Source organism: Neophocaena asiaeorientalis, unplaced genomic scaffold (genome assembly GCF_003031525.2).
Source record: "Neophocaena asiaeorientalis asiaeorientalis breed wild unplaced genomic scaffold, Neophocaena_asiaeorientalis_V1.1 scaffold399, whole genome shotgun sequence".
Lineage (NCBI taxonomy): Eukaryota > Metazoa > Chordata > Mammalia > Artiodactyla > Phocoenidae > Neophocaena > Neophocaena asiaeorientalis.
Window position 1 is genome coordinate 2,877,469 of NW_020173964.1, and position 14,906 is coordinate 2,892,374.

Sequence of the window (14,906 nt, forward strand, 5' to 3'; positions counted from 1 at the left end):
AGTAAGAGAATAGCTAAGAGCAAGAGAAGGAATAAAATATTTAGAACTCCTAATGAGCTGACAAGTCCAATGACTTAAGTTGGTAAAGGGCTGTGATGGTGAATAAAAGAGCTGCTTCTGAAAGACAATGAGATTAAGTCAGTTAAAATAAAAGGAATATGTAGGCATTTAAAAATATAATAAGATCTAAAGAAGAAAGTTAAAATTCTACCACCCTAGGAATTAATATTTTGGTATGCATCTTATTTTTTTAATTAAAAAAAAAAACCCAGAATCACATAGTATAATTTTGGTAAAACTTTTTTTGTTTTCAGCCACATACATGTATCATGAGCATTTTCCCATCCCATAGTTACTTTTTGAAAACATGATTTGTAATGGCTTCAGAGTGTTGTTGTGTTTCTAATGTGAACATATCATTCTTACCCAAAATTCTGTGGTAAAGTCAACATTTCTCCCAACATTAAAATCTCTGCACCATTTACAGTTGAAGGATCATCTCTCATGAGCTGGTTAAAGAGGTCTCCTGTAGAAAGAGAAAAACATCAAATTCTAACACCTACCTTGTAAGTAACTTTTATTTATGTGAAGAAACAGCTGGGAGAGATATTTAAAAAAATAATCTCATAACAAAAATTATATTAAAAAAATCTGATTTCTAATCTTCACTACAACAAATGCATGCCAAAAAAATTCTGTTTCTACAGAAAATGAACACTTCAGGAACAAAGGAAAACGTAGGTCATGAGATATATAGAAAGCTCCAATGATTTTTAAATAAAGAGAATGCTAACATACATTGATGGAACATCTGAGGATAAATGAAATTTTAATAGTGTCATTACAAGCAATGCATTTTTACTAAAACTAGAAGTCTCTAGTTGCCACAGGATATCAATAGTATTTTGATGTATAGATTATGACTGAGACCTATTACTCAGATGGCCACCATTCACACGTACAAAAACAGGCAACAAATAATGCAGCGAAGAGTTAGCATAAGATTGGCAAGGTTAGGCTTATTCCAAGGTAAGGTAATCCAGGTTTCAACTTTTCCCTAGGTGCAAGTAGGATAAAGCATGTGTCATACCAGGCAAGTCTTTCTCTTCACATGTTACTGGAATATTGGTGAATAAAGTAGGCTTAGTCAACCGCATCACTGTGAATTGGGAAAGTAGAAAAAAAAAGAAAGAAAGAAAGAAAGAAAATATTAATATAATTTTATGCCAGTATTCGCAAGCTGAATGTATGGTATTCATCAATTTTATACTAGTATAAAATATAATCTAAATACTTCCTAAACAATATAATATTAAGTATTTCCTAAGATTATTACACAGCAATGATTTACTAATAAAAATGTTAGGATATAACAAAAAGAATTTTATATATGACAAAAAGAAAGAACAATTTTGCTTTTATTTACAACCTAATGAATTATAAAAATTAAATGCAAATGAAATATGGCTCATTATACAAAAAATAGAAAATAAAATAATTTCAAAGCTTACGGTATATTACAAGAATAAGGCTTTAAAAAAATCTTGAATGACTTCACTGTAAACAATATCAACAAAATATTAACCAATGTTAGTCTGATAGGGACAAGAATTTAGATGCACCATTCTGAATATGAAACAATAATTTTATGCCAAAAGGATTTTTGTTAACTTTATTCCTTGGTTATAATCACAGGCCACTGAAGTTCAGTAAGTAGCCCTTTAAGTAATATTAATTCTTTGTAAAAATTATGAAAGTGTCAGTTAATGTGTAGGTTTATAGAATTCCAACCAAAACTAGCATTTGTTCTCGGAACATGACAGAATGTATCTAAAGTTTATCTAGAAAAACAAATAAATAAAAATATGCTATAGAAATTAATAGGAAACAATGATAAAAAACTGGACATAACATGTAGTAAAACATTTAAGTCCATAATCAACTAATTGGCTTATTAATACAAGACCATACTGACATGTTAGATAATTTTAAAAAGTTATTAGGATGCAGCAAAAACAAACATTATAAGGTGCTAGGACAACTGGTTCACTATCTGGGAAAAATGAAATTTAGTTTACAAATTCATTTCAAATATCAAGCTGCATATGTATCAAATAGATGGACAAAAATTAAGCAAGAGAAAACTAGAAAAAGTGAAAATTAAACCTAGTCTAGCGGGGATAGGACATTCTAATTTAAAAATCTTTTTCAACTTTTTGTTAAGATTGACATTTGACTACATCAAAATAAAGACAAATCAGCTCGGTGCTTTGTGACCACCTAGAGGGGTGGGATAGGGAGGGTGGGAGGGAGGGAGACGCAAGAGGGGAGAGATATGGGAACATATGTATATGTATAACTGATTCACTTTGTTATAAAGCAGAAACTAACACACCATATTAAAGCAATTATACTCCAATAAAGATGTTAAAAAAAAAAGATTGACATTTGACCACATCAAAATAAAGACAAAAATATAGAAGTAAAAATCATACAAACTCATAAAACATTTCAGAAAATGAATCCCAGAAGACTGTTTCTTTATAGTCTATTAAGATGTTCATTCAACTCAAAACTCAAATCTTTAAAGACTATCGATTTAAATGGTCAGTGCACAATATGTGGTATTCGTTAATGTATGTAAAAATGTACCACCTAACTACTAATTAACTAGCTATATCAGTCATATCAAATTTAGTGCCTGGGTTTCCCTGGTGGCGCAGTGGTTGAGAGTCTGCCTGCCGATGCAGGGGACACGGTTTGTGCCCCTGTCTGGGAAGATCCCACATGCTGCGCAGCGGCTGGGCCCGTGAGCCATGGCTGCTGAGCCTGCACGTCCGGAGCCTGTGCTCCGCAACAGGAGAGGCCACAACAGTGAGAGGCCCGCGTACCGCAAAAAAAAAAAAAAAAAAAAAATTTAGTGCCTTTCTCATTTTGGTCTTAGTTTAAATGTCATCTTTCTCAGAAAAGAAGTACAGTTCACCTTGTTTTTTTTATAGCACCTTGTATTTATCATGAATTATGTTTATTCACTTATAAGTTTATAGCACTCCTATCCAAACTCCTTGAAGTTTAGGCTCTTATATATCATGTTAAGTTTTGTGGGCTCGGTGCTTGCCACAGGTTCTGGCACATAGTATTAACGTCTCACCAAACTCTTCAAGTAAGTGGTGTTTTTGAAGATGTAAAGTTTCAAGAACTGAGGCCATTAAACAATGTTATATTAAATAGATGGCCGCAGACTTCACTTTGCTCAAAAATAATTTTCCCTATTCTTAATTATAAGCCCAGGGTCATAAACCTGGAATGTCATGCTTTATTAGAAACATCCCACAGGTATTCCAAGTCCGACTATTTCAAACAGAACATTAACCAGCTACACATCAATCATGTGGGTGGGGGAGTGAATGGGGAAGTGTTTCAAACCTCTTTCACTCTTACTTTTAACCAGGAAAACATTAAAATTAAGTACAATCTGCAGGGGATAAAAAGGTGTTCTGAAAATGACACACAGGAAACAGTTTTTTTTCACAATCTTTCAAGACTCTAAGCTCAATTTTAACACCAATTGGTGCTTTCTTATTTTTTTTTTCATTTCAAGTGAGACCAAATCTTAATAAAGAGGAAATACACTCTCAAAGGAATCCTGAAACACATTTTTTTTTTTTTGTGGTACGCGGGCCTCTCACTGCTGTGGCCTCTCCCGGTGCGGAGCACAGGCTCCGGATGCGAAGGCTCAGCAGTCATGGCTCACGGGCCCAGCCCGCTCCGCAGCATGTGTGATCTTCCCGGACTGGGGCACAGTCCCCCGCATCGGCAGGCGGACTCTCAACCACGGCGCCACCAGGGAAGCCCCTGAAACACTTTTTAAAAAGTGTTCTTCACAACACTGTAAATCAACTATATACCCCAATAAAAATTTTATACCCTAATAAAAATTTTTTTAAAAGGTTATACTCAGTTAATAGTAAAAAGCAAACAAGTTAAAATAAACATAAATTTGGAGTGATCAAAACAAAAAGTGTTCTTAATTCACCTAGATGTGTAGCCAGCTTATTTGCTTATTATATGCTCAAACTTCCATTATGTACAAAGGCCCTTTAAAGCTTAGCTTTTACTGATGCTATGGTTTTCTAGGGGATGAGACAGTAGAGAGTGGGTAAAGAACAACCCTCCATTAAAAATAAAAACATCCCAAGCTGGTATTTAAAGTACCAATTTTCTTTCTATTTTCAAAAGAGGGTAAAAATCAGCAGTTGGTTAAGAAATACTATCATCCTGTGGAGGCAAAGAAAATTACTATAAAGCACAATTTGTCATACTGCAGATTTTTAAACACAAACTGAGAAAGCCAAATTTGTAACATAAAACTATCTCATTCCTTTAAAGAAGATGTGGGGCTTCCCTGGTGGCGCAGTGGTTGGGAGTCCGCCTGCTGATGCAGGGGACACGGGTTCATGCCTCGGTACGCGAAGATCCCACATGCCGCGGAGTGGCTGCGCCCGTGAGCCATGGCCGCTGAGCCTGCGCGTCTGGAGCCTGTTGCTCCGCAACGGGAGAAGCCACAGCAGTGAGAGGCCCGCGTACCGCAAAAAAAAAAAAAAGAAGATGTGGCACATATATATAATGGAATAGTATTCAGCCATAAAAAGAAACGAAATTGAGTTATTTGCAGTGAGGTGGATGGACCTAGAGTCTGTCATACAGAGTGAAGTAAGTCAGAAAGAGAAAGACAAATACCGTATGCTAACACATATACAGGGAATCTAAAAAAAAAATATGGAGACGCAAGAGGGAGGAGATACGGGGATATATGTATATGTATAGCTGATTCATTTTGTTATAAAGCAGAAACTAACACACCATTGTAAAGCAATTATACTCCAATAAAGATGTTAAAAACAAACAAAAAACTATCTCTTTCCTTGAAGGATGATCCAAAGTATGTCCATAACAAGTATAGATTTAAACCTTAGTATTTCCTGTCTTATAATGAATTAATGAAACTCAAAAATTAAACACAATGTTAGAAAAGAGCAAATATCAACAAAAAACAGCGTTTTAAAAAAAACTGGCAGAGAAACTACAATAAAGCACTGGTTATTAAATGGTAATTATGTATCCAGTCTTGAAGTTAAAGCAGGTTCTTGGTCAAAAATTAAGGAGGCAAAAAAGAATATGTGATTTTTAGTCGAGTGACAAATATTCACTACACACAATGCAGTTAGTGCCATGTGTAGAAACACTCTCAGTGGAACTCACAAAATACAGACATTTGATTTACTTATAAAATTCATGTTTCATCTAAAATCTTATAAAAAAAACTTTTGAAAGTCTTCAGTAAATTAAAAAAAAGATAGGCTTGAGGTTATAAACTAATGAATTAGGCCAGTTCAACTTACATATACATTTTGCTTGGTCACAACATTAAAAAAAAATATGTCAAATCTTCTTCACTCTCAGAGTCCTCACCACATTCTATAGTCTTACTTTTCTAGTTCCTGAAGGCATTCAAGTTTGTGAACCTTGGAATAATCTGGGGCATTTTGAGCAGATTAAATCAAAGGGAACCATTATGCAGGAGCTCATCTTAGAAATTTTCAAAAAATGGTCTTTAAATTATTTGCTAAGTTGGCAAATAATTTAGTTAAATTCATGTGATGCCCTTCACATCTTTTTTCTTAGAATTTGAGTTAACATTTATTTGAAAGTGGATAGCTCGTCGGGGAAAAATAAAATTATGGCACTGTTGCTACTTTCCTAGAGTAAATGCTTCGGCATTTTACCAAATGCCCTCAGATTCACCTTCCTGCATATGTCTTTGTTTCCCCAATTTATTCATGTCTGTGACTTAACAGTGGAACCCAGAAATACTGGTGAGCTCTACTATTAGCTAGTGCTAGAATCATCAGTCCTAAGGTTCTCAGTAATTACTGCCTAAGCATTGTCTAGGTAGATGAGAAATGAATTGCTTCTTCCTTTAAGATCACGGCACTAGTTGCAGTAAAACTCAATCTTCATTTTCCCTGTTCTGATTCACCTTTTCATTGTTTCTCAGAGGGGTAGAAAGCAATTTATACAGAGTAAATTAGAGAAATTTAAATCTGCCACATATGAAGACAAAGAAGCTCTTTTTAATGTGTGATTCTTGAATTAAAAAACTGCTCATAAGAAGCCCATAAGAAAATATTCATAAGAATATTTTCAGTTCTGTGTATAATCATTTCAAAATAATAAAAATGTATCATAAAAGAAATGCTGTGGTCTATGTAAGTGATGCTGTCTTATGATTACCTAACTTTTAACCCTTGATTAGCAACCTAATGCTAAATAAGACCTGAACAAAAAAAAAACCAAATCCACCATTTATGATTGCCTAATAACATTAGCCAACTCATTTGCAAAGCTCGCTGGTAATAATGAATAACTTGTTGACTTTTCTCCAGCATTCTTGATTTAAAAGTAAGATGACTAATGAATGAAAGAAGAAGTAATTACTGATGAAGTTACCTTGGAAACTCCCTCTACACCTGGTGATTTTTCATTTAAAGACTTTTGGAAGCATTCATGCACATGATGATTATTTTCTACAGAGCAGTCTCATTTGAGACAATAAGAAAGGTATTAAAAGTTAAAAACAAAACACTGTTTGGATAGTGTGAAACCTAATTAGAAAAGATAACCTCTTTAGTTAAAAATTGGTAGACTCGGGCTTCCCTGGTTGTGCAGTGGTTGAGAGTCCGCCTGCCGATGCAGGGACATGGGTTCGTGCCCTGTTCTGGGAAGATCCCACATGCCGCGGAGCGGCTGGGCCCGTGAGCCATGGCCACTGAGCCTGCACGTCCAGAGCCTGTGCTCCGCAACAGGAGAGGCCACAACAGTGAGAGGCCTGCGTACGGCAAAAAAAAAAAAAAAAAAAAAATTGGTAGACTCCTTATGTTTTAAGGAACCTCAGCCAGCTCAGGCTATGAGAAACCCCCCAAAGGGCACATTTACCATGTAGTATTGAGCCCCTACCACGCCAGGCACTGTGCCACAAGGCAAATGTGTTTCTGCCTTCCTAATGAGTACAGTCTTACAGGTTTTTTTTCAGGGATGTAGTTTAACTACTTAAGAATAGTGACTCTATGTTAGCTCTGTGAGGGCAGGATCCATGTTTGTCTCCTTCCCTACTTTACTCTAGTACCTAGCTCATGGTATGCATTCAAATTTGTTAAATAAATATACTTTTTAATAAAACTTTTATTATATAATCACTTTGAATATTTTTATAAAATGATGTGTAAACCTAATTCACAACATTTTGCTATGGGAAACCCATGACTCCAAGAACCAGAGCATTAGTAATCAGCAATAACAGTCATTAAGATTGAATTATCTGTATTAAATAAAGAATAACTTGATCTCTTACCCATATTTGATACTTCACTTCAAAAGAGCTTATTGCCTTAAAGATATATTATGGTCTTAGACAAATTATACATTTTATACTTTTGTTTCAGAACAACACATCAACTATTGTCTATTACATATCTTTGGAAATATCAGCAGAATCTGGGCTGGTCTCTCAACTTGAATACCACATTCATGGCACTTGAATACCATTCCCAACAGAACTGGTTTTAGTTTTATTTTTAAAAAAATCATTACACTTTAGGTGAGTAAAGAAAAAATACTGTAAAATTAGATTTTGGGGATTTACCAAAATCCAAACTAGTCACTGTAATTCATAGGAATATCTAATTCAACCATTGGAAAAGTAACAGAACAAAAGGAATAGAACATTTTACCTTTAAATTCAGTAAAAAGAATAATTTATCACAATTCATTTAAAAGAAGGCTGCTCAAAGTAGAACGCAGAAAGTTCCTGACTTAAGTGACAAGCCTAGGAATTCACCTGATATTTATTTCTGGGATACAAACTGTACATATATTACCACACAATTAAAAATTTATTCATCTGTTTCAGTTCCTACTCAGTTTATTCAGAATATTTTTCTTTTTGACAATTAGTGGAATTCATTACATACTAAAAATAAGACCATATTTATGCACAAATAAGTTAATCTTCCCAGTAAGAGCTAATCTTCCTTTAAGAAGACTTCCCACATATTCACAGTACATAACATCACAGAACACCCATATCTGGCCTAAATGTCTCTGGATTGTAGCATTACAAGATGGAAGTTCATTGCACCTGATAATTCGATTGAGTTTTTCCCAAATGTCTTCCAGAGTTTGGTTGTTACAAATAGTGTGCTCTATTGTCCATCTTGCTCTATAAAATGAGTGCAAATTTAGTGCCTTTAAACTATCTTGCAATTTTTCAGACAAAGGAAAAATATTTTCAGTACAATTACTGCTGGGAAGTGAAACACTCCAAGACCTCTTCTTGTGCCGTTTTCCTTTTTCTGATTGTTTATCCAGACTTCCAGAATTAGTCTGTTCATTCAGTGTGTGTGATCGGATTAAGTGCTGCTTTTTTTTCAAATTCGGTTGAAACTCCAGTAGATCTACTGTGCAATCATAACTCTGCAACTTAATATCATGTTCTGAAATGGTTAAGTACTGTCTTACATCTTCAGGTGCCTCTTCAGAAATCACAGGTGGTAATCTTTTAGGTTTGAGTGGAAGTCTGGACCCATCATGAGGAAACCAAGGAATAAATCTTGATAGTGGACGTGTAGGAAAGTCTTGAATTGCTTTCTCTGCAATTTTTGGCAGTTGTGTGGTTTCACTCTCATATGGTCGATAATGTAATATTACTTCTGTAGTCATTCTGCAGTAATCCAGTTACTCTTAAAGAAGGAATATTTCTTAGCTGAGCTCCTCAGAGCTAGAATGCAATTTATAATTACAAGACTCTCTCTCTTTCCAAATCAGAGGGAAACAGGACCTAAAGTGGAAGTATTGCAAAGAATAAGATATGGTAGGGATGGCCTATATACAGATGGGCAGGGAAAAAAGAAAAAAACAAACCAATTCCAATATGATATTTTACCAAAGTGCTATTGGTAAATGTGAATGTAATCCACAAAACTGGAAATCCTTTCTCTTACCAAAATAAGGGATCTGGATTAGATGCCCTATCATATCCTTTCAGCCTAAAACTGCTAGTAGTCAACATGTTTAACTGAAGAGATATAATGGATTTGGAAGTATTGATATTAATATGTTAGGTAATAATAATCTTAAGACTATAGCAGAAACAAAAAGTAAATTAGTGATTTTTAAAATACTTGATTCATATGAAAATAATGAACAAAAATGTAATAATACTAAAAAATTTGAGACGTGAATTGAGGACAATGAAAATCATTTTAATTTTTAATCTTTCTGAAGAAAATGGATCATTTTATACTTTAAAATTACATGAATTCTACCAAACAAATATATAGACAGAATAATGATTTTATTTCATTCTCAGTAAATACTGAAAACATGAAAATGGTTTAACTTTGCATTTTAACCATGCTAGAAACTGGTTTCCTGACAAAGTCTCATTTGTATAAATGAGGCACTTAAGCAGTGTCAAAACCTTAGTAGCATGGCTTCTGAATTCCAATTTGAAGGATCAACAAGAAGACTAGAGCCTTACTTTTTTTCCTTTTAGAACACAGACGTCTTCAAGTTGCCCCAAATTAAGTCATCAATAATAAGTTCCAGCATACAGTACACAGGCTCAAGAATGGAGCCTACCAGGATCTGCAAGTTAGGTTTCCTAATCGGGCCCAAAGTTGCCTGAGCCATAATGCAGGTTCTTTCAAATCCTAGCTACCAGAGAAAAAAACAAGAGGTCAAATCCCTTCTTCCAAAAATCATTAGAGAACTACTTGACGGGGGTTCTCCCATTGCTAGGATGACTGTGAGTGGGGTCTCCTTGGCATGATGTCACAATACTCATTTAACCACTGACTCTGAAAGTCAAAAGAAGTAACCAATCTCATAATAATTCTTTTCCTTACTGTTAATGTCCACTGACTGACAGATTTGGCAACTCAAATTCATAAATGACTGTGATCCTTAACATCCATAATTTTAATATGTATCTAAATATAGATAGCATATTCTTTCAAGAATTAATAATGTTTTTATTTTTTCTTCCCTTTTCCTTACATTTTCACATTTTAAGACATGCCACTGAGAATTCTTTCATTGTTGTCTGAATTCACTCAGTGTTGTATTCCAGGGACACTGATGTTGGGAGAGCTCCTTAATACTTTACATACATATGAAAGTAAACTTATATGACAAGACAAATTGATATATTTGGCATCCAACATAGGTAAAATTAAAACGTGAAAACTCTTGGATAACTAGAACAGTGGGGAAGAATGGGGCCAAAGAGCTTTAAGAAAGCTGAAACTAACACTGAATTTCAAAGCACTTGTCCTTTTAGGTTGCTAAAATACTCTTCTCCAGGAACCTTCTGTTTTGGAAAATAGAAGATACCTGGGAAAGACTACTGTAGCAGCCTAAAAGGACTACGGCAGTTAGCCTGCACATCACTGGAATTTAACTGTATTTAATAGCTTCCAATTTGTATAAAATGATACCTAGCAGCTAACAGAGCTGCTCTAAATTTCCATCAAACTACTAATGGAATGATATCTGAAAATGCTCTTTCCTTCATTAGGAGGCAACATGGAGTCTTGGAAAGATGAAGGCCTTGTGTTGAAATATTACCTCAGTCACTCACTAGCTGTGCGATCTTGAAAAAGTTTAACTTCTGAGAGTTAAGTAATATATATTTCACATACTACATATGAGTCTGAGATAAAGAACATGACAATTTCTCTTCTTTCTTCAAGAATAAGCCATTTCAGTCCAGGCTAAGCTCACAGGTCCTATTGCTATTACATTAGTTAATATTTTAGTTTCTTAGTTCTACAGTCAGAGACAGTTCTGATAAGCCCAACTATCAGTATATGATTTTATGCTTCAAATGAAACTGGTGAGCTTCTGGAAGGTTTGATGCTTACAACATAACTAAGGGGATAAGGGTCCCTCAAAATGGATCCCACAAGGAAGGTTAAGTGCTATTCACTTGAGTTCACATGTCTATCGAGCATCTTTTCAGCTCAGTCCAAGAAGATATTGGTAACCACTGAGTAGGGCATCCAAGAAATAAGTGCATTTGTGGTAGCAGAAAACCGATGAAATAAAGCTGAAAGCGTTTCAAATAAAAGGTTTCACAAAACAACAGGAATTCCAGAAAAAGAATGCCCTGCTCATTTCCCCTAAATAATGATCCAATTAAATCATCAAACTTACTCAAAACTGTTTGCTGTGTATGCAAACCGACATGAATTTCCCCCTATACACAATACTTTGACGTAAACAGTGAGTTTTAACATACCTAAATTATATGTTGTAGTATTATGTACTTCTAAAACCTTGGCACAATACTAGACTAATTTCACAGATGAAGCTGAAGCCTGGTAACTTTGTCATTGCCACATGAAGAGACAAGAGACAGAAGGAAAAACCACTTTATATACCCGCTGTTAATCATCTCGGTTCACAAGGCTCTCCCCGGGTAGGGTGGGGACATCAGCATCTGCGGCTAAAATCTGAGCAGCATGTAACAGAGTAAGTAATTTACCAGGTATCTATTCCATTCTAACGGGGGCTCTCAAACCTGAAAAGCAAAGAGGAGAAATAGTTTCCTTTCGCTCGGCGCCAAGGAACCAAGCAGGAGGGTGAGCATTGACAGTGTTTAAGAAGGACGAGGCCTATATCCCAGAGGCCAGGTCTATGTGTCAAAGGCTTCGAGAACTAGTGAGAGAAAGGGAGAAAACAGATGAAAGGGAGTCAGGTTCGCAAAAGTTTACCTTTCAGGGCCAGCAGGTGCTCCTGTTTGGGGGGATTCACTTCCATTTTGACCGGTACTTTGGACCCACTGCCTACGGGGGCTGAAAAGGATCAATCAGCTCGGAAGAAGACAGAAAAGCGCACGTTCGGGAAGACAGGGCGTCAAACACACTCCCAAGTTTCTCTCTGCCGGTGGTGCCTTAAATTCTCTTCTTACCAAGTCCTTTAGGAACCCAACGGCTTTTTTACCAAAGCCATCTCTTGCCTCTTAGAGACCTATACATAAAATACTCCTCTATTTTCCAGTCACAATCACACACCGCGACTTCAAGAAACTACTCCTCGGTGACAATTCACGGCCTCCCAAATACCTACATTGCAGTAAACGATAGAGATGTGGCATGCTGGGACTTGTAGTTCAAAAGCCGCAGGGCATGCAGGGACATGTAGTCCCCTCTCGCCCCGTCCGTGTTGCAGTTGGGGAGAAGAGGTCGTTCCTGGAGCGGGAATTTCACCCCAAAACTTTACTTTTGTTTTATCCCTTCTCTTTTCTTTTAATTTTACTCCTCCAATCTATTTCAGACTCCTCAATAATAACAATTGAAAAAATAACAAAGTGCCCACGCACAGGCCTGCGAATCCAAACACCTAGCGGCTGGCGGGAGGATGCTCGAAGAGACCGTCCCAGCAGCTCCCCGCGTGGTACTGCGCCTGTGCCCCAGCGTCGAGCGCCGAGGCTTCTGGGTAGGTGGCTCTACCCCGCCCATCAAGTGAAGGCCTTGAGGGCTGCTTCTGCGGCGCTGCTCCTCCTAGGATGGCTGCCCTGGTTGTAAACAAGCCTGGAGCGGGACTAGACAGTGGTCGTCAGGGCAGCCGGGGGACGGCCGTGGTGAAGGTGAGGGACCTTGCGTGCTCTGTTCTCCACCATCAGCCTCCCTTCTGTTTAACCCGGAGATCTGGCGGCAGCACCGCGGCCCTGGCATTTTTTGGGCGGGATGCGCGGCCTCTGGCCCATCTCGGCTTTACAAACCTATCCCTCACCTCCGGACCTTTATCCCAGCAGGCCTGAGGTTACCTGGTCTTCGGGTCACGCTAGTCCTCTGCTTGGACTCGCCAACGGGGACGTTTGTGAAAAGGAGCTAATGGGCCTCGGAGAGTGACCTGGGCTGGTCTTTCCCCAGGCCCTCTGTTTTTAGTTAAGCCCAACAGGCATTAATTAGCTTATTTTTAGAAAATTGAGCCGTTATTATCGCCAGGTACAAAGTTAGGTATTTTAGCTCGTTAATATCTGTTGAGGAGGTAAGTGTTGATTACAGTTTTACAGGTGAGGAGACTCAGGTTTCAGTTAACACTGTGTAGCAGAACCAGAGTTGACTGGCCGTAAAGTATGCTTTTCACTATCGCACTACTTCTGTAATCAGACCTCTATTATTAGTTGACCCGCCTCCTCTTTTGGGAGTACGGTCTGTCAACACTTTTGAGAAGTCTCCAACAGCCCCATTAACGCTGGGGGATATGAATTACCCTGTGCTTGAAGTTTGAAATTCTAACATGTGTAAATGCTGTAAAGTGGGTTTACTAAAAATTCAGATGAAGTATGTAGAATTCACTTTTCCATAGGTAGATAGATCTGAAAGGGAGAACTGATCTTAAAGGTCTGTAGAATAACCTTCAGCATCATCTGTAATCTGAGATATTGGCAATTCTTATTCCTGGCTACATACTAGAATCACTGAGGACTTAAAAAAGAAAAAGAAACTACTTAATCCCACATTTCTGAGTGAGTTGACATCAGTATTTTTTTGCAGTCCCAGAGTGATTTTAATGTGCATCTAGGATTCAGAACCACTGGACCAAATATCTTAAGTTCTTTTAAGATCTTGAGTAATAGACACCTATGGTTTTTCACCTAATGTTGGTTTTATGTGACAACAAATGGTACATTTCTGCTTACAAGTATATTATCAATTAGTATTGGTGGTGGTTGATTTATCTGACCTTTATATATTAATGAAGTTATTCTGAAGGTACATAGCATATCTGAGATGCAGAGGAGCCCTCTTATTATTCAGCTTGTTGTATGGTTGAGATTTTATTTATTGAATTGTGCTTTTTCTATGTAGAGAATACCTGAAGGTTATTTTGTGAATTAACTTCAATTAAGAAGTAATTGGAATGGATATTATTGCTGTATCTACTTTTGTTACCCTGTTTGCCTTAAAATCTGAAAAATATACCAAAGCCTGATGTAACTCCAGTTTATTATAGCACAGAGTTTGATAAATTAGAGGCTCATTTTATTAATCTTCAATTTTATGTGTAAATTGTGACTGAGATGTGCAGTGGGATAGTCCTTTTTGGCAAGATCCTCATGCTGTCATTTGTAAGAAATACAGTGGCATAAATTTAAAAAATCTCACAGATGAAAGTAAGACGTGTTCGTTGGAAGGTAAAAGTTGAAGTATATAATGGTAATATATATATATATATATATATATATATGTAAAATGGCTTCTTGCTTAATGAACAAGTAGATGATGACAGGGTTTTTATCGTTAGGAAAAAAAGACCAAAATTGGTCTATACATTCACAGAAGACTAGTGAGCTTTCTTAGTCCTTTGAAAATATGGCCTGGTGTATTAAAATTTGATTTACACGTAATAAGTTTGAAGCCCTCTTTGGCATATTGTGAAGTTTGTAAAATAAAGAGCTTTTTTCCTATCTAGGACTTAATTTCTTATGCTGTTAGCCACAATTCCTATTCATAAATACTGAAGAAAAATTTTCTTACTCTTATTTGCTGAGTTGATGCAAAATAGTCCAGTAACTGTTTTTGGAATTATGTTTGGTTTACTAATCAGTGGGATTTTACTAGTGCTCTTTGGAAAACACCTATGGTCTCAACATGAGTAAGTTCTCTTATCTTGTGTAATGATGGGGTTAGAGATGAATGAAAATAGTAAAATTTTAATTTGGTTCTTTGGAGTTTATTGTCATATAAGTTTAATACGTTGTCACTATAGTGAGGACATTTATTTAAAATGTTGCATTTATAATATCTAATTCTGTTATGAATATCTTTTCTGTATTT

General features: G+C 36.4%; 3 protein-coding genes across 6 annotated transcripts in view; 1 reads left to right on the plus strand and 2 right to left on the minus strand.

Moving 5' to 3' along the window:
* TRAPPC13 (trafficking protein particle complex subunit 13) overlaps positions 1-12,185 on the minus strand; it is a 34,880-nt gene extending 22,695 nt beyond the window's left edge. The window contains exons 1-3 of one of the 4 annotated variants that reach the window (XM_024753070.1): positions 11,835-12,185; positions 1,091-1,159; positions 427-526 (exon numbers count right to left, since the gene is read on the minus strand). In XM_024753070.1, the coding sequence (XP_024608838.1) occupies positions 427-526; positions 1,091-1,159; positions 11,835-11,880 (215 nt within the window). In that variant the 5' untranslated portion in view covers positions 11,881-12,185. The remainder of the gene's footprint in view (positions 1-426; positions 527-1,090; positions 1,160-11,834) is intronic. The other 3 variants (XM_024753071.1, XM_024753068.1, XM_024753069.1) reach the window with 3 other exon arrangements.
* On the minus strand, positions 7,348-10,013 carry SHLD3 (shieldin complex subunit 3). The gene is made up of 2 exons (XM_024753074.1): positions 9,599-10,013; positions 7,348-8,896 (listed from the first exon to the last, which is right to left on the minus strand). The coding sequence occupies exon 2, from the start codon at positions 8,776-8,778 to the stop codon at positions 8,023-8,025; it is 756 nt and encodes a 251-aa protein (XP_024608842.1). The 5' UTR covers positions 8,779-8,896; positions 9,599-10,013; the 3' UTR covers positions 7,348-8,022.
* A 360-nt stretch (positions 12,186-12,545) lies between the features above and the next one.
* The window catches only part of TRIM23 (tripartite motif containing 23), a 38,133-nt gene continuing 35,772 nt past the window's right edge, over positions 12,546-14,906 (plus strand). Inside the window, exon 1 of the mRNA XM_024753067.1 lies at positions 12,546-12,709. Within this exon, the coding sequence (XP_024608835.1) occupies positions 12,629-12,709 (81 nt within the window). The 5' untranslated portion in view covers positions 12,546-12,628. The remainder of the gene's footprint in view (positions 12,710-14,906) is intronic.

What these genes read in the sequence shown, in the direction of transcription:
- SHLD3 (XM_024753074.1), bottom strand. Translation starts at nt 8,778, where the DNA reads ATGACTACAGAAGTAATATTACATTATCGACCATATGAGAGTGAAACC.